At 37.0% G+C, this 23,379-nt stretch overlaps 1 protein-coding gene across 1 annotated transcript in view; it reads right to left on the bottom strand.

Annotated features, from left to right (window-relative positions):
• Window positions 1-23,019, bottom strand: part of atp2a2b (ATPase sarcoplasmic/endoplasmic reticulum Ca2+ transporting 2b) — a 34,157-nt gene extending 11,138 nt beyond the window's left edge. The window contains exons 1-6 of the mRNA XM_038299335.1: window positions 22,372-23,019; window positions 20,659-20,676; window positions 20,471-20,553; window positions 11,536-11,640; window positions 9,826-9,964; window positions 169-249 (exon numbers count right to left, since the gene is read on the bottom strand). Of these exons, the coding sequence (XP_038155263.1) occupies window positions 169-249; window positions 9,826-9,964; window positions 11,536-11,640; window positions 20,471-20,553; window positions 20,659-20,676; window positions 22,372-22,489 (544 nt within the window). The 5' untranslated portion in view covers window positions 22,490-23,019. The remainder of the gene's footprint in view (window positions 1-168; window positions 250-9,825; window positions 9,965-11,535; window positions 11,641-20,470; window positions 20,554-20,658; window positions 20,677-22,371) is intronic.
• Window positions 23,020-23,379: the final 360 nt, after the last annotated feature.

The following is a 23,379-nucleotide window of genomic DNA, read 5'->3' as shown; positions in this document are numbered from 1 at the left end:
TTTGTAATATAGACTCAGAATAATGGATTACTATATGCAAAGAGGGCGATTAACTTCACCTACATGTCCAGACTAGACAAAGAGATTTTATTAAAAGAGACTAGTAACTCACAGTGGATAAAGAGGAAAATGAGGATAGATAAAAAACTTGTTTTGAAAAGCTTTTACCTGTCAGAATCGACTGGTCCACCCTCAGAGTGGTTGACTTTATAGAAGTCAGTCTGATGTCTGCAGGCACTTTGTCACCAACTGTGGACAGAAATGACACTTAAGAGATCTTACATTTTAGCTGCATTCACAAGTAAAAAGAAAGACGCATAACCAGAGATCTTATACGACTGATTGCATAAATGCATATTCAAGGATTTTATCTTAACAAAAGTTCTGAGCTTTCACACCATTTAGCCACAGAATAAATACACACATTCAAAACAGCTTTATGGCAACTTTCTACAGCAGTGAGACTTCAAAAGAAAATCACGAGGAAGCTGGAGAAGAAAAGGAAGTACAGAACAAAAGAAGGAAAGTAAGGATAAAAGTATTGACAGACAATAGATAATGAATATATGAATGGATGTAGAACAGATGAATTGGTGAATAGAAAAAATATCAAAATGGATGCATAACAGATATAGAACAGGTGGATCTATAACAATGGATAGATAGATGGAGGGATGCAACAACTAGACAATGGACAAAAAAATAAAAGTCTTGAAATGTTTACACTCATGACTCTTTCCTACTGTATCAAGAACCTAATTTCAAGTAAATAATACCTGATCCGATATTTTTATCGGTATCGGTCCAGATATAAAGAAAAAAAAAAAGTAGATCGGTATCGGTGACAATTGACTCTCTCAGCCTACTAGCCCAATGGCTACATGCAATATATGTTGGAGAAATGTTTTGAGGGGCGGTGTTAAATCTTCAAACTATAATACCACCAACTTAATGAAACATGTCCAGAAGTTAAATAACAAGGAACATGCTGAGATATCGGACTCACCAAACAAAAAGGAAGCAGCTAACTTTGATATAAGCACAGGAAAGAAGTGAAATGTTTCCATGTGACAGTATACAGGCCAAAGAAATCACAGACATAATGCTTGATAATGATAATGACACTTTACATGTTGACCAAGTCAGAGAACTTTTGGTTTAAGATTTTGTGCACAGTTGTTAAATAAAAGAGTCATAACATTTATATTTGTGTTGTTTCCTATTATTTTTTTTTTCCCCACACACAATAAAACAATTTTTAGGTAATAATTCAGTGCTGTTTTTGGTATCGGCCGACATTAAACTTCAAATATCGGTATCGTATCGGAGGTGAAAAATGTGGTTCGGTGCATCCCTAGTTAAAACCCAATTCTCCAAATTCAAATCGGACCAAAAACAAAAAGTACAACCTTAAAAAGCAAAACAAAAGGTGGACAGCGGCTGAATCAAAAAGCTGACTAACACTAATACAGCTATCTTCAGAGAGTAATAAGATAACAGTTTTGTGTTAGAGGCATCAGGAAAAGGTCACGCTTTCAGCATTAATAATGATTCACTCAGACGAGAACAAACCACTAATAGAATTCAGGATGTTCTTTTTTTTTTTGTCCTCAAAAAGAAGGCTCCAGCAATAAATAAACTTGAAATATAAACATATTTCAAGCACAGATCTTCGTTTGAATCTTAAGGCACAAGAGAAGCTGCAGACTTTTACTAGACCTATAAAGATGAAGTTGTTCTGCAGCTTTACTTGGCTTGGGTTAAATGAAAAGGGAGAAATGCTGATAAGCACGGTTCAACATGTATCTTGTAATTTAATAAAAATGTCTTTTTCTTCCCCTCAACAAAAAACACTAAAACCTCTTTAAAAAGTAAAAACCAGCAGAGATGCATAAAAGAATTATATCTAGAGGCTATCATTTGATTATTCATGGCTTATTTTTAGACAAATTTACTGAAAAACCAGAACGGAAACTGCCACTGTTCCAGAGATATTTTCCATTCACTTTGACATCACACAGCTTGAAAGGGCGAAGATAAAAGCGATGACTCGGAGGCGCTTTAGAGATCACTCTCTGGACAGTACAGAGTGGTGACAGACATGTAAACCAACCCTAAGGATTCTGCTGTGCCTGTTGGAGGAGAGGAAAAAGTGGGTTTAGATGAGTTTGTTAAACTGTACGCCCAAAAATGGGAAAACTATTTTGATCATTTGAAGACATGCAGCTGGGATAAGGGGAGGGGGATGATTAGAACATCTGTTTAAAGTAAGGATATCCCTCGCCTTGAGATGAGCTAAAATAGAAACAGTGCCACATGTGACTGCATCCAGACAGTTCATTAAATCTGACCATTCACACAAGACCATTAGAACTCACTTCCTCCATGAAGAAATGGACTCAAGTCAGAGAAACATATTTCATAAGCATCTGGGCTGGAAAGTAAACAAATGAGGTCCTGATTCTGCAGAAATTAGTTTTCACACGGTATTAGAGTAATACGTGTTGCCTCTATAGTCATGCTCATGGATTGGATGGGCTGTTCTACCTTATTTGGTGTCAATGGTTTACTATGCACTGTCAAAACCTATCTATCACAGCTATATCCCTTTAAAAAACAGGAGAGGGAAGAAGATGATGCACTCAAAGCCTGTGGGAAGCTTCTAACAAAAAGTCACCAATTAGAAAGCCTCTAACCAATAGAGAAAAAAAAGGACACCCTGCTAATTTTCTATTCACTGGGGTATACTGGGAATAGGGTCACGGTAACCCACTTGCAGATGAGACGAGTAAAGGCAAATAAAACTCTTGAGTTAAAAATTAAAGGATAATAGATAAGGGTACATTAAAATAAGCTCCAGATAAAATATACTTTTCTTAGTAAAAGTTTAAAACCAAAGCAAAATATAATTGCTACAAGACAGTACTTCTTTTTCACAATGCTAATAAAATTTTACAATATTGCACTGAAGGTGTTCTGGAGTGACCCAATTTTCAAATCCATGTGGGAAATGGTTTGCCCTTGGTCTTAAAGAGAACGCTCTATATAGTTTTTTTTTTTTTTTTTAATTGTGTTAACGGCCTTAAATCAGGGACTTTTCTTCCCTTCCTTCCTCATCTGCTGCCCAAAGATAAACAACCTGTTAGCTGACATCATAGAAGAACCTTCCACTAGCCTTGCAATGTAGCCCTAAAATACCAATAGAGATGGGTATCGAAAACCGGTTCGTGTTCAGAACCGGTTCTGTGTGTTCCAATTCCATGGCACCGTTTGGCAACTCGCCTAACGGTTCTTTTAACGGTTCCAGGCAGCACCAGAGCCTAGCACTGCGCTGGGCAGCACGACTTACGTCACTTTTTTTTACACAAGCTACGCACATGGCATTCAGTAAGCAAGTACTACGTGACCAGGCGTAAGTCTAGAAAAGCAAAACAAAAAAATGGCGTCCCATCAGGTAAGCCGATCGAAAGTTTGGATGTAAAGTGGCAATAACGTCCAACATGCAGAAACACCTGTGAACACAACATGGCATACATTTTAACAAATGCCGTGTTTTTGATGCCTTCCGGACAGAAGCTAAAGTTACGACCAGCATGGAAGGTAACTGGTGGTAAGTACCTACTTTTATATCACTGGCTGTGATAATGTGGTTCCTAGTAAACCATATGCCATTTCTGGAAATAAACCAATTTCCTACCTCGCTTTGGGGTTATTAAACATGCTACAAAGTTGCTCTGCAGTTTGGGGGCGAGAGAAAAGTGACACTTGTTTATTTAGTTTATTTCCCCAAATTGTGTAGTAATGCTTTTTCATTAAACGGATGGCTTCTCCATTAGATTTAGATGATTGTGACGAGACGGGTTGCCTCACTGGCTCAGAGGCTGGCTGCTCCCGTTCACTGCCTTTTGTTTTCACCGAGGCAGGCAGAAATAGAATGTCCCAGGCGAAGGTAGACGAATGTCACCGTGCACTTACCAAGTTTATTGTTTTATAGAATCGATAAGAGAATCAAATTGTTTTACAGAATCGATAAGGGAATCGGAATCATGAAAATCTTATCAATTCCCAACCCTAAGTACCACACGGGTGGCCAATCGAAGAGCAAAAACTGGACCACAAACAGCTGACATGACTTCCAGACACATTAAAGCCACAACACATATTTCTTAAATTGATGGACCAAATTATCTCTGACAAAAAAGTACAAAGAGGTGCACTTGAGTAAGGGATGAAAATGTAATGTTTCCTATTTTACCAGATCAATGAAGATTCCTAAATAATTCTCAAATTTTGATTATGTACAACGATGCAATATAAAAAGCACAAAAGCCCCAAATATAAAAAAGAATAAAAAACAATCAAAGTGAAAGCTGCTAATGGAAGCAAACCGATCAAAGAAACAAACACTTAAAAATAACCCGGCTGCATCCATTCTACACATTATATCCCGTCTTGCACACTAAAGTGCTGTTAAGGGTATAATTAGTGGGAACAGACACCAGTACCACATGTAGAAAATAGAACTGAAAACTGAAACAAGTTAACATTTAGATAGTAGGGCTGGCTAGTCCTGAAAATCCCACATTTAACACCCCTGAAAGGTCACTGGCAGCGCTGCACTGTCTAAATGAAACGGTCACCCTCCATGCTTTGGAAACCGATAGCAGACCCCTTAGGACCAGCAGAATGAGAAGTGCTGGTGTTCTTTCTGAGGACAAGGCCACATTTATCCCTCCAGATTAAATCCTATATCAGTGAAACCGACAACACTGACAACATCAAACAAAAACACTGCAAAGTTGCACCATATATATTGAATGCTCTGAACTTCCATATCAATGCGTTTTTTGTTTTGCACATCTTTTTTCCTCCCACATCGTTTACATTTGATCTCTGCTGCACTTTAAGAAATGGAAATGCCATGAGAGCTGTACAAATCGAAATTTCACTTTGTATACACGGAGTGTATACAATATGATAATAAAAGTTGTCCAAGTCTAAATATATCTGAACATGTTAACAGTCATCTGTTTAATGCCCAACAAGCACCTTGGTTTAGCTAGCTCTCCTGTTTAAGAGCTCAGAGGGCCGTAAACAGCACTCTGGGTCACACAGCTTAGGCAGCAACAGATCCCGCCCTCTCAAGTTACACAAATTCATTTTTAAAAAACAAGCCAGCATAGAGCACCAATGTGCTTTACATTGACCTAAAAAACATTTAAGAAATCTCAAACTAATACTTTGCTGCTTTAATATATCAAATTAATGTGTTCATTTATCAAGTTCATCACAATAACTGTCATAATTCTACCATTTCGGGTTTATTAGTATCGTTCAGTATTAACTACAACTGTTGACTTTGTCAGTCCATCTCTGGTTTTGTCTCCAGCCTAACCATTTTTATCTAACACCCTCTTGTTTAGCATTCACATGATGGATGTAAAACAGAGGTTGGCTTTAAGAACATAAATGTTTCTTCACCCTCCAGCTATTCAAAACTATCACATGCTAAAGTTCTTTATGATAGAAATACTCTAGAATTTGTTGGGTTTCTCCACTCTCGGTGCTGTAATCATCTAAAGAGCTTATTGTAATAATCCTCGTTATTGATTAGAAACTTTGCATATGGACCATCTTTGACAGTTTATTAGTGATAAAGTTAACCTCTCTGTAGAAAAAAAATTAAATAAAAGAGGTATAGGCTTAACAGGAAGCACCAAGGACTAAGCAAAGCAAATCGCCAATGGCTGCATCAACCAAATTCAGTCCACTTTTTGAGCATGATGGGTGCTGGAGCTATAAGGATCCACGGTTTGACTTCTTTGTCCCCTAATTTGAGTATTTTGACAACAGGGGCACCTAAAGAGAGGTTTTTGATAAAAGCTTGAACATCTATGTTTTAAAGTTTATAGTCTTTTAATCTTTTCCTCTGAACGTCCATATCCCTCTGAATGTTTATATCTTTGAATAATCAAGTAAGTCTAAATGAAATGCAGATAGAAAATTGCATAACTGCATATACACTATAGAGACAGATTTTCAATTTTATATTTCTGCAGCAGTAAGATATTGCCAGCTGAGAGCAATATAATCAAAATGGGAACAATTTGAAGTACCTCCAAGCATCTAAAATGCTGCTTCTCAAATGGACACATCCTCTCATATGAGAAATGTCAAAATCACTGAAATTGTAAAACTAAAGCTGAAATAGAAACTGGTCTTGTTAATCTGGTTAATTCAATTTTAATTCCAAGTCCTCTTCACTCCCTTGTTTGGAGTCAGGCTGTGCAAACAACTATTTCCTCAAGGATACAAAGTAAACAACCACTGGTGGGAAAGTAATAAGCCTGGAGGCATCTGGGGACATGTTCTTTACAGAAAGGCTTACTCTCTAAAACCTCAAGTTTGGTGGCCTCTGTTAACTTCTTATGCCACTGCTACATTTATACTTTGTGTATATAAGCAGCAAGAACTACACTGGCTGTATGTGATTATGTTTCTTTCCAGAAATGTGCAGCTGAACTTGAAGAAGTGTTATCATGAAAATTTTAATTTGTGAGCAACACGTCCAACAGTTATTTTCATTTAGGACTACCTTTTTAATCACCTGGAATGTGTGCTGGTATCAGAATTCAGATAAAGACCTAAAAACTATTTTAATGTTGACACAGATATTCCAAAAACATATTTACATGTTTTTATAGGCAGAAATAATAACATTCCATTACTGAAATTCTATTTGTATTTACAGTGATGCACCAATAAAGTGCTCAGTGAGTAAAAGTGCACAATTTTTAACTCCATCACCTCTTCTCTACAGGTAGGTCAAATGCCGAAAAAAATAACTGAGCATCAAAACTGAGGGGCGGTGAATAATGCAGACATTAAGCGGATTAGCCCATATAAAGAAGCTATTTATTTACAATGCAGCCTTACAGGGTTGGATTCCCAAATTTGGTGATTTAGGTGCATTCATTGCCTCATTGTCCGTTTCCTCTCTGCTTAAGGCAAATAAAATGCCAGTAGTGCCTCCAAGTTAGTTTTAAATGTTGCCAGAAAAATCATGCAATTTTCTGAACTTTGTTTTGTGTTCAATAAACTCAGATAAAAGTTTGAGATTTCAGCAATGATGTTTAAAGCCTATTAAAGGACAAACAGTTAATACAGGTTATATTTTGATTCCTTCTTTTAATCTTGTAAGTTTTAGATCAAACCAAAATTTACACAGATTGGTTTTAAAGAGCTTAAGCCCTGAGAATTTCCATTAAATTCCAGAAAATTTGTCATCCAATTAAACTAATCAGTTTATCTTTAATTCTTTTTCCATTTGGCTCACAAAAAATAAAAATAAAAAAAGGGGGGGGGGGACTATAAAAAATACAGCCATTAGGAGTTAGCAATTGGTGTGCTACATTTATGACCACATACCACAGAGAGAGAGAGAGAAACAAATGTCAAAACACAATTTGCAATGCCATTTCTAAACATACACAGCATCCGGAAAGCATTCGATAGTAGGAATCCTCAACCACAGTATCTATATGGCTGCAGGTCATAATGACAAAAAAAAGATAATTTTCTGTACATACTAAAAAAAAAAAAAAAAAAGAAATAAGACAAAGTGTTTTCTATGAAGCTCAAAGCTTAGGTCCTATTTCTACTGATCATCTTTGAGATGTTTACACAGCAAAGCTGAAGTCTACCTGTGGTAACTGAGTTGATTTGACAGCCACATTCACACATCTATATGATAAAGGTCCCACAACTGAGGGTGTATGTCATGAAGTCAAAGTAACTGTCGGTAAACCTTTGAGGCAGGATGTTCAAGGCAAAAATCAAGGGAATATTTCTGTTGTTCTGAGGTTCCTAGTAAACTCAGTGGCACCCATCATCCATAAATGGAAGACAATTGGAATCAACAGGTTTCCTCCTACTGGAAAGGGGAGGTTATTTAAAACTGAGAAAGATGACTGCAGTAATGCAAAGAGACATGGATACAAACCTGCTCCATGGTGCTCATGCTCTCACCTTTCAGCTGGACAGCGACCTCAAGCATACAGCCAAAATACCAAAGCAATGGCTTCAGAAAAACTATTTAAGTCCTAAGGTGGCCCAAATAAAGCTTATAATGGCCCAAACCTCATGGAACACTTCTGAAACCAACACGTCCTCGTTCTACCTGATGGAGCCTGAGGCGTTCTGCAAGGGGATGAGGAGACTGCCCAAGCTTGTAGCATCTAGAGGACTTCAGGCTGTAACTGCAGCCAAAAATAAATCAACCAATGTCTTGAGCAGAGGCTGTTAATACCTTAGTGCAAGTTAGGTTTCTAATTTCAATAAACTTGTTTAACAAACTTTCTCACTAGGGCGTGTTCTGGGTAGACTTTTGAGGGACACAAATGAATCAGAGTAATCTTTTACACTTGGGGTGCTGATGTTTTAAGCATGTGGAACCACCCCCCCCCCACCCCAAGTGCCTCTAGGTCCCTGTGTGATGCAAATCAATGACCCACCCCTCGCTCTCCTAGACTACAGATTGCTCTAGAGTAAATCGGAAGGACTGATAACAATTCCTAGACGGGTGCCGAAATGTTATCAGATGAACAGAGAACGTCCGGTTTCCTCCGATTTATAGGCAGAACTTAGAACTACTGCACAAACAAACTGGAAAAATAAAAGCAATAGCAGGCATATCTGTAGAAAACGAATCAAATGGCCAATGAGGCAGAGATGCTCAAATTTGTAATAACAGCTTTCACACACATCTGACTCAAGTAGATTCTTATTAAAGTTAGTCAACTTAATTCGCAAAATGCTAACAGTATTTCTGGGTATTCTAAGCTTGAGAAGGACATCAGTAGAATTGAATTATATGTTATTGACATATTACGTCTGTGTGAGTTACATCAATTACTAGAGAAGAATTTGACAAACTGCAGCTCTTCTTTACTTGGCAGGAAAAGTTTCCCTCTGAAGGTCTACAAGCATTCCAATAGTTTATACATAGAGGCAGAGTAGATATCCATCTTTTTCTGCATGTTTAAAAATTACTGATGTAGTAGTAGAACAAAAACAATATTTGAATTGGGTATAAAAGGGAAAGGCAGATAGGGCCTTTCCCACAAAAGATAGAAACCAAAATATATTAATTATTGCAGTGTAATAAAATAATGCTTATTGAAAAGCAGATGTATGTGCTTACAGAAAGTTATGCTTTTAGAACCTATTAAACCTTAACACAATAGCATAAATTTTAAAGTGTTTAACTTGCGGAAGCTGGAAGGAGGCCAAACAGTTCCATGCAAATGTTTGGGAACAAAATAGAAATTCCTCAAAACCAATTAAACTGTATTTGCAAGTAATGAAACATTTATTTTTATGGGTAGAAAACCAATTCATATAGCAGGAATTTAAAAAAATTATATGAAAAAAAAAGCCAATTTACTAAAAGAAAAGCTAAACAACCAAACAGAAATGAGAGGACCAGAGAAGATTTGAGCTGTGACGCAAGAGGTATAAACATTTGTGGCCCTGTCAGAGCAGAGGTTAGCCAAGAAATGTTCAGGAACACAGTGAGCCTTTTTTCTCATATTGCTTCAGTTCTTTACATGTACTTAACAATCATACTAAAAGTGTCAAAGGGAGTGAATAAGAGGAGCCAACAGCTGTGTATGTCTAAGACTGAACATAGAAAATTATTCATAGCAATGCAAGATCCCAAACGCAATACATTTCAGCTCCTAGGCTATTTAGCATCTTAGATTGCTAAATAGCCTATATGTTGGTCGTCTGAGAGCAACATATAGTTTATATTAAAAATCTTACCAGCCACTTCTACAATGTCACCAGGCACAATGTCCCTGGCTTTAATTCTTTGGACACTTTTCCTGTCCTGGCGATACACTTTCCCCATCTCTGGCTCATATTCCTTTAGAGCTTCTATGGCATTTTCTGCATTTCGTTCCTTCAAAGTAGAAAAAGAAAAAAACAAATTTTTTTTAAAGAAAGTATGGAAAGATGTCAAACAACCCTGAAGCAATTTACAAGATTAGACAGGAACGACGGGATAATATAATTATTCAACACGCCGTTCAAACCATCAAAACAGAAAACCTGTAAACTGGGATGGAAAATTTAAGAGGGGAAAAATAAGCTTTAATAAAACAGTGAAGGGTTAAACAGGAACATTTTAAGGGTAAGCCATTGTTTTAATTTTGGTGCCATTTGTTTAACCTTTCTAGTCTCAATGGCTCTAAAACTTTCGTCTTCCTGTTTAGAGCATTTCTTTTAGGCTAGATGGTTTTTGGCGACAGGTCTCAGCTTGTATAAAAGGCGGCCTGAGTTCCTTAGCAGATAACACAAACCAGAGCAATGCTTAATATTAGCTTGTTTACTTGTGTACTGGACTTTGAAGTGTTTGTTTTTAAAAGTAAAACACTTGTGTGGTAAATTTTAAGTGCTTTAAAAAGAAAATTTTATATAAAAATGTAAAAAAATTGGTAAATAGAACTGTAATAATCAATTACTGCAGGTTTTTGACATATATAAATTTAAACTGTCAGGTTTAATTTTTAAAAAGTTACAATGAGAGTGAAATTCACAAAACAATGAAGAATATTCACTGCAACACCAGGCCTCATCTTTAATTCAGCAACATGGTTTTTTTTTTTAATTCATTTTAAATATCCATCAAGTACTTTTCCTTGTTTCGCCCGGAAAATACACTAGAGTGTGGATGCAACTGGGAAGCTATCTACAAGAAAGTACACAAGAAACTAATTCTTAAGGAGGCTTGGGTAGTTTGGTGTTAAAAAGCAGCATATCTTCTGCCATAATCTGTTGATGTTGCATGACTTAAGGAAGCTCTAGCTGAAAGAATGCCTGAGCTGTTCTGGTAACCTTTAGAGATGATTTCGCTTGAATATCTCATTATAAAAGACCATCAACTTTTCAATGGTTTTCTGAAGATGTTCATAAAATTAAGAACATCCTCTTCAGAAGACCATTGAACAAAGTGTCTTCACTCAAAGGCCTCTCTAGATCCACTGCAAGACAGACCCATACAGCAGATCCTTCCTGTCTACAGCTATCAACATAAAAAAAAATTACTACAACATTTACTTGGTTGTTTTGAACAGAAATGAAATACATCTGCAGTCTTATAACAGCTAAACTAATTAGCATTATTATGTTAACAAATACATACAGCATATGCTAAAAAGACTGTTGTATAATAAATATTTAACATTCATGTATTATGTAAATAACATTATCAATTTAATCAATAATACGTGCCATTTAAAATGACCATAGTCAGTTTTAGACTTTGTTTCTGTTACATTACTAAATATCAAACATAAAATGACCAATATATGTTTTTCCTCTGATGCAAGGGTAGGCCTTTCAGTGCAAAAATAATCTCAGTTCTCCACGTCAGTATGACTCACTAAGCCTATTTTGAAAGAACACTAAGCATTCAAAAGGGACATTAAGAATCCTTCAGTTGCAAATATTAAAAATGTAATGTGTGTTTACCTGCCAGACTCCTACAATGGCATTTGCTATAAGAATAAGCAAGATAACGAAAGGCTCCACAAAGGCTGTGACAGTTTCTTCTCCCTCTTCAAACCAGGCCAGCACCTGTGTGTTAAACAGAAAGAGTTGATCAGAAATGATATGTGTGATGACAGCATGAAATACTAGAATCCCTGAATGTGGTTTAAGTCAACATGAATACAATTTGCTGTTTTTTTTTTTCATTAATGCCAGTATGATGGTAACAACAAAAGTTGAGCTTCACATTAAAATGTACCACAAAGCAACAAATAGATTTTACATTGTTAGGTTATGACAAAATATAAATGAGCTCAACATTATAGGGCACCAGACAAAAAAAGACATAAATCGTAGATGTATTTTTATTGACTATAGAACAGCTTCTTCTGTTTTTAATGTATGCACGGTCTACTGGTAAATTGAATTGTTACTGAGAAAGATTGCTGATTTTTAATTATTTTTATTTAACCGATTCAAATTTTTCCATGTCTTAAAAAAAAAAAAAACTATTCTGAAACTCGTTGACCTATGACCTTTTAAACATACATATTTGTTTACAATTAAAGACGTAGGTAAGCGGATGTTCCAACAATTGCAGTTCCGAATTCTCCAGAGTGGTGCCCGACTTTACACGAGTGAATAAAGTGAATGTGATTGGGGGCGGAATTGTTATGGCGGAAGGTTTGCAAGCACATCTGGTTGTGATCGCCGTTTTGGAAGCATCTTGCTAACCAGTTAGCAACTTAGTGCTAGTAGGTTCCCAATGGGAAAGGACATTGGGACCAAGTAGCACTAAATTGGTGACTTACAAATGACACTGTCAAGGAACGCTATGGACAGCGGAAACAAGCAAGAGAGTGTTTTGTGTCGGGAGGTCGTGGATGAGTCTCCTCCGCCACAGATTTTATATTTAGAGGAGGAAAGTGGGGACCAAGTTGTTGTTGAAGAGGACGCCAGGAGCTTGGTTTGGTGTAGAAGTTTTACAGCCGTGCGTGTTTGAGCCCTTGCCTCGCAACGCTACCAGTTCCGTTAGCTCTACGCCTGCCGCAGACACAGACGTCCATCCCTGTGAACACTGGGACGGAACTCAATGGTAAAGTAAATGATTCTTATTTCTTATTTCAACTGCTGCATATATTAGCTGCGACATATAACCGAAAATATTTTATTGACAGATTAACGTTGATATATGATTGGCCGAATTTAGGTGTACAAACTGACGTATAACTACCTGGACAGCATAAGATAACAAAAACTGGAATTTTTTAAAAATAGAAATGTTCTAACTTTTGGGACAGTACATGTTTAAGCCAGAATGATTTGAAATTTACATATGACTTCCCTACAACTTTAAACTCCAATGAATACTGTACAGATTGTTGTTATAAAAAAATTGGTAAATAACAGTTGTATCTAGCAGATAGGGTTGTCAAAAGTATCGATACTCAAAAAAATATCGATACTGAAAAGTTGTGTCCGGATACAATACTCATTTTCAAAAGTGTCGATACTGGAAAGTTGTGTCCGGATACAATACTCATTTTCAAAAGTATCGATACAGTGCTACCACCAGTGGCACCTAAACAGTCATTCATCTTATGCGCAGATTAGAGGAAAATGCACTTTCTGAACACTGTGTGATTGAATAATTCTGTGCACTTTTCGGAAGGAACACTTAATTTTAATTTTGTAAGTTTTTTATCAAGCTTGCTTAATATTGTGCACAGCATACAACCTCAAAATATTGTTTATTGTATTTATTTATTGTATTTTGTTTATTAATGAAAAACATTCTGTTGAATTTTGGAGTCTTTGTTTTTATCCTTGTGGTATCGAAAATGACTTCGAATATCGAATATTTTACTTAGTATCGGTATCGAGTTGAAAAGTTTAGTATCGTGATTCGTGACAACCCTACTAGCAGAGATAATAGCTATCCAAAGCCTTACTCCACCATCTGTAACTTTGCATCCTAGCTTTTGACATTTCCTGTTTTAGAACACAGAAAACCTTTTGAGTGCTTCCAAAATCTATCAAATCCAATTTTAGCATCAGGTTTAACATAAAATATTTTTGCTTTAACCTACACTGACATAGAATAGTGCATATATAAATAATCTTTAAGCCTTATTTATCAATTACAACAGTAATAAAGCGTATTTAGAAAAAGTTCAAGCTAAATGTTAGAGGTAAGAAGTTTCAATCCACATTATTTTTCCATTAACGTGTCCTTCAGCATGGACTATCATTCTTCCCTGAAATATGAAAAAAGAAGAACCTTGTTTTTTAAATTCCTTTTCTATCTGCAAGATATTAGAGAAAGAGACATGTAAACGAAGGATCAAGCTGCTTCTTCTCTTGCCAATATTACAAACTGGGCCAAGTGAGTGAGAAAGAGAGCAGGAACCACTATCCCCTCTTTTAGAATCTGTGCCAGGAGCAGAATGTGTCAAATAAGACGCCAAATGTCTGAGTCTTTTCTTCCTGAAGCCCATTTAATCTTCCCTAAACAAATTTAAATTGTATGCATTTATTTCATTACATTTATTATTCAAGGTACTTCTACAGAGTTTTTATTTAAAATTAAATACTGTTATGTTTAAATAACCACCTGTCTTTGAAGAATTTGTGTCCTTGAGAAAAAAACGGTGTTATCCATTTCATTTGTTAACACTGCAATGCTGCATGTAAATGAATTGATCAATGTATCCTGAAAATATTCTTGGACTGGTTATGAGGGCTGAGTGTTAGGACCAAATTTTTCATACCAAAACTAATATATTTTATTCTCCTGATCATTTCATCAACACAGAAATTTCATTTCAATCATCCTTTCTTGGAGCTGACCTAAACACCAAGTGCAACTATGTCCAAGCTGCAAAGCATGCTTAAAAAAAAAAAAAAAACCAGTTAGTAAACAATGAAAATCTAACATGTTTTCAGTGAGGGATTTTTACACAATGAACAACTTTATCAGGTATGAGCATACATCTAAAAACAAAAAGTGCCAGACTGACTCCAACAACAATGAAAGGACAAAGTGAAAAAAAAAAAAAAAAAAGCCAGATTTTCTAAGAATGGGATCTGTATAACTGCAACTTAATTTATCTGGATTTAATTTATTTTGGTTAACAGTCCTAAGCAGACCATTAAAGTAAAAATGTTTGCTTGTCTGGATAAGGATGAAGTACAGGTGCTGGTCATAAAATTAGAATATCATGAAAAAGTAGATTGATTTCAGTAATTCCATTTAAAAAGTGAAACTTGTATATTATATTCATACATTACATAAAAACTCATATATTTCAGATGTTTATTTTGTTTAATTTTGATTATTACAAATGACAACAAATGAAAATCTCAAATTCATCATATCAGAAAATTAGAATATTGTGAAAAGGTTCAAAATTGATGGCCCCTGGTGCCACACTCTAATCAGCTAATTAACTCAAACCACCTGCAAAAGCCTTTAAATGGTCTTTCAGTCTAGTTCTATAGGCTACACAATCATGGGGAAGACTGCTGACTTGACAGTTGTCCAAAAGACGACCATCGACACCTTGCACAAGGAGGGCAAGACACAAAAGGTCATCGCTAAAGAGGCTGGCTGTTCACAGAGCTCAGTGTCCAAGCACATTAATAGAGAGGCGAAGGGAAGGAAAAGATGTGGTCGAAAAAAGTGTACAAGCAAGAGAGATAACCGCACCCTGGAGAGGATTGTGAAACAAAACCCCTTCAAAAATATGGGGGAGATTCACAAAGAGTGGACTGCAGCTGGAGTGAGTGCTTCAAGAACCACCACACACAGACGTATGAAAGACATGGGTTTCTGCTGTCGCATTCCTTGTGTCAAGCCACTCTTGAACCACAGACAGCGTCAGAAGCGTCTTGCCTGGGCTAAAGAGAAACAGGACTGGACTGCTGGTGAGTGGTCCAAAGTCATGTTCTCTGATGAAAGTAAATTTTGCATTTCCTTTGGAAATCAAGGTCCCAGAGTCTGGAGGAAAAGAAGAGAGGCACTTCATCCACGTTGCTTGAAGTCCAGTGTAAAGTTTCCACAGTCAGTGATGGTTTGGGGTGCCATGTCATCTGCTGGTGTTGGTCCATTGTGTTTTCTGAGGTCCAGGGTCAACGCAGCCACATACCAGGAAGTTTTAGAGCACTTCATGCTTCCTGCAGCTGACCAACTTTTTGGAGATACAGATTTCATTTTCCAACAGGACTTGGCACCTGCACACAGTGCCAAAGCTACCAGTACCTGGTTGAAGGACCATGGTATCCCTGTTCTTAATTGGCCAGCAAACTCTCCTGACCTTAACCCCATAGAAAATCTATGGGGTATTGTGAAGAAGAAGATGCAATACACCAGACCCAACAATTCAGAAGAGCTAAAAGCCACTATTAGAGCAACCTGGGCTATCATAACACCTGAGCAGTGCCACAGACTGATCGACTCCATGCCACGCCGCATTGCTGCAGTAATACAGGCCAAAGGAGGCCCAACTAAATACTGAGTGCTGTACATGCTCATACTTTTCATGTTCATACTTTTCAGTTGGCCAACATTTCTATAAATCCTTTGTTTTTATTGGTCTTCAGTAATATTCTAATTTTCTGATATGATGAATTTGAGATTTTCGTTTGTTGTCATTTGTAATCATCAAAATTAAACAAAATAAACATCTGAAATATATGAGTTTGTATGTAATGTATGAATATAATATACAAGTTTCACTTTTTAAATGGAATTACTGAAATCAATCTATTTTTTCATGATATTCTAATTTTATGACCAGCACCTGTAGATTGTGATCGGAAAGTTTAAAAATGCCTGCATCTTTGAAAGCTGTGTAAGATGTCCAGTGATTTTATTTAATCTCTGGTGGGAAAGTTAATATGGTGTCTTCACTTTGGTTGCACTGCTAAATCTCAAAGAACAATGATTAAAGAGTTTGGTTGTCTTTCTAATTCTCATTATCTGTTATCTCGACAAGCCGTTTTTCAGCTTCTGATGTGCAAGACAGCATGATGTAAACATTGTCCAGAACAGACAAGGAAAAACAAAGGTTTACGGTCTATGAAGATTTAAGACTGCAGCACATTTTTGTGCAGGTACCATAACATATAAAAAAATAAAATTTCAACTCAAGTTTTTTCAGTGAAGATATCATACAGACCCATGAACAATACAGAATTATAGAGGTTTGGTGGTTGCAGTAGTACAGTCCCCATCAGGGCCTGTAAATACAAACTAGACTTTCTTCCAGAAATTGCTTTCTATTATTCTACAATATTAAAGACAAAGCATGCTGCTTTTTGGAACAACATTATCAGTGCTTGCTAATGTTTTGGAAGATTATCAGACCTCTAGGTTTCAGCCTAATCAGTCATCATTACAGTATTACTAAAGGACCCATTCTACTTTTCATTTAAAATAAAATTGAGACAAAATTGTAATGCCAATCACTTCCTCCTCACTGTGCATTCACATCGGATGCAAATAAGGAAAGTATTTCATATGCTATCTCCATATAATGGTGCAATCAGGAGTGATTACACAGTCTGCAATGCGAAGGATGTGTTTTGAGTGCATATTAGGTAATCAAAGCGAAGTGGCACCGAGATTTTAGGTGTGGTGGGCGCATGGAGAGAAGGAAGAATAGTAAGCAAAGTTTCTCGATGGAAAAATATAAACTGCTTATTTAATTTGCGTCAAATAACTGATTAGGAACTGGATGTATTTGTGACATGGGGTTACTAAAAATAACATGACTATGATAAGGCTAAAAATAACAGGTAGGAAAGAAGAAAACAGCTCATCTCCGTTTTCTCATGGCCATGACCACAGGGTGAGATGCAACAGCCTGTAGCTCCTGCAAATGCTGTTAGCCATATATAGCCAATATAGTCAGCTTTTTATTAAGACAAGTACTGGATACTATTAGACTTAATGTGAGCACATTAAACTCAGGGCACACTCATTAAATAAAGCATAACAGATGTATAAATAATCTCAGCTCCGGTGATTTCCACTCCCCCAACATGATTGCAAGAGAAGGGACAACACAGAAAACAAAGGTCTGGATAAGAATTTCACAAAATCAGTAGAGCCAAACACTGGTCCTCTGCCCAGCTCACTTTTGGCTCATGTCCAGATATAGTAGCACAGAATGGCTTGGATTAGACTAGGAGTGGAGAAACAGAAAACCTCAGGGCCCTCAAGTCCACTTCTACGTAGACACTTTGCTTTTAAATGGACAAACTGAGACTTCAGTGGAAACATTGGGCGTTTCTCAATATGCGTTCTTGAGCGTTCTCGTGTGATCGTGTACTCGTGACACGTCATCAGCCTCAGCCCGAGTACCGTTCCAATTCTCGAGAACGCACCAAATCCCCGGATGTTGTTCTCGCCCCGACCTCTTTATCGAGCATGCATCAGAGCAGACTTGTGCGTTCTTCATACTGACTGCTTCCCCAGAATGCCCAGCGGCCGCAGCTTGATTCGAGACAGCGCTCACAGTGGTAAGTTAAACATTCCCTTTTCTGTTGCTGTTGTTCTTCAAAAGTACGTTTTGAAATCGTTTGAGGCGATAACATTATACATTGAAGCCTCCCTGTGTGGCCTGTTTACAGAGTTAGTGCGAAATGTAAAAAAAAAAGTCCGACGTTGAGCGGACCAGAGTGACCAGCAGACCTCCGAGGGTAACCGCAGCCAGGGCTAAATTCACCCCGTCTGTAGTGCACTTCTCTCGGTCTAGTTATGTGTGAACTACCGCTCGTTCTGATGGCGGTTTTTTGCGGTTCGGTAACTCTTTTTCATGTTTTTTAAGCTTTAGAAATTAAAAATATTGTTTTCAAAATGTTTTGTGTAGGGAATAAATAGTTTTGACTATTAAAGAAATGCTAAAGAACGTTGCATGTGATGATGTCACGAGTACGCTTCTGTTCCAATACACATACGTGCTTGCGTGCTCGCATTCTCGTCAAGTCCGATCATCCTGCGTTCTCGCCAAGAACGGACTTGACGAGAACGCGAGTACGTACTCGCGTTCTCGTGAATTGAGAAACGCCCATTGTTTTTATGGGCAGTTCAGTATTCAGATGCAATCACATAAATGGATGGTTTTGTTAAGTAGTTTGGTTTATTAACCATCTTGTTTCTGGTATGTTTAAGGCAACTGATCTTTGGGTTTCCAAAAGCCATTATTAAGTTGAAAACATCTGAAGTTATTTTCCAACAATTTAATCCAAAAGTTTGCATCCAAATCCAAAAATTAACATTTCAGAAATGTCTGCAAAGTAAAATGGCTTACTTCAATCCTACATATGAGACCCTTTTACTTTCCACTAAACGTCCAATTGACATTCAATGGGGGGAACTACTGCTCAAAAGATATCTTAGAGGTCTGAACACATTAATTTATGAAACTTAAACTTTTGTACAAATGGACATATTACATCCCAAGCACTGAATATTCTGCTGCTGTTCTTAAATTGCCCAAAAACAGCATTAGCTAGAACTGATGTTTAAATATGATTCTCCTTTATTTTTAGAATGAATATGAAGTTTCCTCCAGAACACAACATTGATGTTAACAGACATGCATACAAAAAAAATAAAACATGAAAATGTACACATTTTGAAGTGAGAAGAAGATATATACCAGTTTAAGTACATAAAGCTGTGGAACCACGTGTCTTGTAACTGAGAGTAAGAGCCTACCTTCATGATTCAGCATTCAAGGCGGCGTTGTTAGCTTATCTAACCATGTTATTATGGTAGGTTTCATAAAGTGATCTCATTGCTCCAATCCTCAACAGGCAACTGGTGTCGACACTAATATTGTTTTATACTTTCAAGCTAGTTTTTGTTTATTTGAACTCCTAATTCTCATTTTTCTTTAAATATTAATATATCCAAGCAGACTTAGCATATAGAGCCATTGCCTTAACATTATATCAAAACAAATTAATAAGAAACTGTCTCTATACAAAGGGACAATGGCCCAGAAATACGAAACCCTGATCCCTTGAAACAATCAGATTAATCAATTTTTAAAATAATGATCTATAATCTAGTAATTGATTAAATAAGAGTGTAGACTCTAAAAAGGGCCATTTAGTGAAAGAACAACCAATGCAAAACAGAATCAAGTCAAAATTGTAAAAAATATTTTATTTTGCCTTCAAGATTAAAACGTCCGAGTCAATGGGCTCTATTCACTTGTAAAGTGGCGCAGTTTCAGTTTCAACTGGATTAAATTCTAGGTTTTTTTAAACTCCTGTGCAGCAAAAGTTATGTCTATTTATAGTTGAATTATCAGAAAAGAATCAATGATAAAAATCTTTAGCTACAGCTCAAAATGGGTTTTTATGATTTTATCAAACAACAGAAGGTCATTCAAACTCGAAGATTCGATAATCTGCAATACATATCTTTAAACAAGAAGTAATCTAATCTAAATCAGGATTGTAATCTCTAATATTTAATTACACAATCAGACGGGATCAGAATAACCAGGAAATGTAGACTGTTAATAAGTTTTTTTTTATTCTTTAAAACAATTGTCACTAATGACCTTTGCTTATGTTTTTGTGTTTTAAGTTCTTCCATTTTATTTTGTTTCTTTTAATATTTTTTTACTCTAATACTTGTAGTGGGACCCGTGGAGAAGGACCTCTATGTTATGGGCTAATGGGAATCCTTAAGCAAACTAAATAAATCAATACATATTGGGTATGAAACTCTTTAGAAGATACTAAACATTACTACAAGACAGCCAGTTACAGTTACACTAATTTAATGTCGGTCGAAAAATATATTTTTAATTTCATGAATCAATCCTGATCTGATCAATTATAGTTTCCAGAATGCAGTATAGGATAGCAGAATATAAAATTGTGATATACTTACAAAGGATATGCAAGCAGCAAGTAAAAGGATCCTCACAAGCAGATCTTCAAATTGTTCAATTACCAGCTCCCACAGAGATTTGCCTAGAAACGATGAGGTTTGAGGGTGAAATTTTGTTCTTTATTAAGAAAACAATTAAGGACGACAGGTTAATATTTTTAGGTGAGATCACTGAACTGTCATCTTACCCTCTTCTGCCGGTAATTCTGCAGCACATCAAGGCGCCAGGGAGAGAGAGATGGGAATACAATTAGTTAAACGTGATTACTTGAGGAGGGATAGTGAGTTGTGGGCTGATTATTCTACACATTAACTTTAACTGAATTTATTGCCAGAGTATTTTCGCATTGGATGTTTAGCGATATTTCAACTAGGGCTGCAACAACGAATCGATAAAATCGATAAAAATCGACTTTTAAAAGCGTTGGCAACGAATTTCATCATCGATTAGTTGTGTCGCGCGATTATTGCGTCATCCGCCGCGCCGTCATCACTGCCTCTTGACTGAAAGAGGAAGAAAAAAAAATATGGCAGAGCGAGTCAGCGCCGCAGGTGCAGTGTTGCCAACTCAGCGACTTTTCAGACCCCTCCAGCGACTATTTTTCAAAAAAGCGACTAGCGACAAATCTGGCGAATTTTTTCGGTGTCACTGGCGGCTTTTGGAGACTCTTACGTGAAAGCATGCATCGTTCCTACTCTGCCGTGGGGCGCCTCCCCCCGCTCCCGCAGGAGTCCCTCTCAGCGCTGCAGTCAAAGCCTCAGCGTCCAGACTGCAAATGAGGCGCGCATGCACTGGGATTGACGGCGCAAATTGATCACAATAATTAAAATAGCCTGCGCTTTGTAAAGCGAAAAAAGTGATAACATGCAACTTTTTTCAAAAGAAATTAACATGGCACGGAACCACCATGTTTGTTTGGTTTTAAAGTGGGGAAACGTAACGTTAGTTTCTCAGGTAGCTCATCTGATGCTTTCCTTACCTGGTTAGTAGGTTACAGACAGTGATAAGGTTGGCTACTTATTTTACTTTTAATTTCATTTGAATTAGCTTAAGCAGCGTTTACATTTACTTTATAATTAAATTAACTTGCAAATTATGAGGGCAAGGCTTTTAAAGTTGAAATCTTCTGGCAAAGATAAAGTAAAGAAGATCCTGCAATTTATGGAAGTAAAGCAGAATAAAATCCAGCAAGATCAGTAATATGTCAATTAATTATCTGCCACATTCCCATGTAAATATCTGTCTTTGGAGGATGTGTTTTTTTAGCACCCCTAGTTCTCTCATTTTTATTCCAAATACAATTTATCATTTGAATCACAGGGCTATTTTTATCTCTATGGTTCAGTATTTTCTCAAGTAGCAACTTTAACTGCTATACTTTCCTGTCTTAAAAGGCCGAACTCTTCTAGTCTAAAAAAACTCATTTGTTGAAATGGGGCGGCCTATTGTTTGAACCCCTTAGGGGCTTTAAAAACAAAAATGTCTTTTTTTGCGCTTTATGAAACAAAGTACCCTATATTTTGTGGATGTACAGCTACATTTCTCATGTAAGTTTGCGTAGTTTTAACACAAACATTTATTTTTCATATTGCACCAGTACAGTTAATGAGCAACCTGTACTTGTGTGCTTGTTTGTTCTGTCTAAAATGTTTATTTTGGAATAAAGAGGTTAATATAAAAAATATTTTTTGTCCGATTCATCGATTAATCGAAAAAATAATCGTCCGATTCATCGATTTTTTAAAATAATCGTTAGTTGCAGCCCTAATTTCAACAGCACACTGACATTTAAAAGCTTCCCCTTTTCTGAGGACTGCCGTTACATCATGGCCCCGCACATGAACCGAGTAAATCAGCATTTTCTTCTCCTCCAACGAACCCATTTCAACCAGCTCCTTACCATTAGCTCCATATCGTTCCCGCTGTTTCTTCACATCTTCTAAACTCAGGCCTGTGCTCTCGTTCACGTTGAAAAAGCTAAAAACTTCCTCCACCGTCTTCGTGTGAGCGTTGTCCATGGTTAACGGTAGGTCGAGGACACAGCTAGTTCCCGTTGCTCCTAACCTTTAACCAGGCAGTATCCTGTTCCTCCGCCCGGTCTGCTCCCACGCGTTAATTTTTTTTTTTAAATAAAAGTACGGAGTCAAATGCTGAATAAAGTCCACGGTAAGCTGACAGGTAGTTGTACGCAGGACAGCGTGGGACGCAGGTGTACGCCGACAACGGACGAATTAACGGCTCTTTGCTAACCAGAAGCTAACAGGCTAAAGCTATGTTGACTCTGCTTAAATTCGCCGGCTCGGTTCTGCTAGCTTTCTCGTGAGACCTTTAGCAAGATTTCATGTCGACGTCACATCAGTTGAACGCCGCCGTCGTCTTCCACTCGTTTTTAAATCGATAAATCTAAATACGATCCGTCTGAATTGGTTAATTAAACATGTGTTAAGAGTTGCAGTTTGGCTCCTCTCGCACGCTCCGGCTATGTGTTGCGGAATCACCAGGGTTGTGATCGGCACCAATCGCGTTTCTTCGTCGAATGCGGAGTTCAGTGTCCGCATGTGGAATGCGCTGATTGGTTGGACAAACCGGATGTCCTATTTTCTCCGTCCACTGTTCGTTTGCATGAATGTAACGTCATAGCTTCGCTCACATTTCAGATAACGTTGGGGGATCTAATATATTAACGTTAACATCAAAAACAGACTAATTAACCCTCATATATTTGATTAATAAATAGGTATTTATATTTGGATAAATGTGTATCTCTTATTAGTAGTTTGTTTTTAACTGGAACTACTCATAATGTTCATAAGTTGGTCAAACAGTATTTTTAAATTATTTTGAAAAGCTCAAGACAATTCCTGAGAATCCCTAAGACCTACAGAAGTTAAGCACATATAATAAATAA

The sequence above is a fragment of the Cyprinodon tularosa genome, unplaced genomic scaffold (genome assembly GCF_016077235.1).
Source record: "Cyprinodon tularosa strain WSP-4 unplaced genomic scaffold, ASM1607723v1 ctg425, whole genome shotgun sequence".
Taxonomy (NCBI): domain Eukaryota; kingdom Metazoa; phylum Chordata; class Actinopteri; order Cyprinodontiformes; family Cyprinodontidae; genus Cyprinodon; species Cyprinodon tularosa.
Note: the sequence above shows the minus strand (reverse complement) of the source record. Positions and strands in the feature narration are given on the sequence as shown.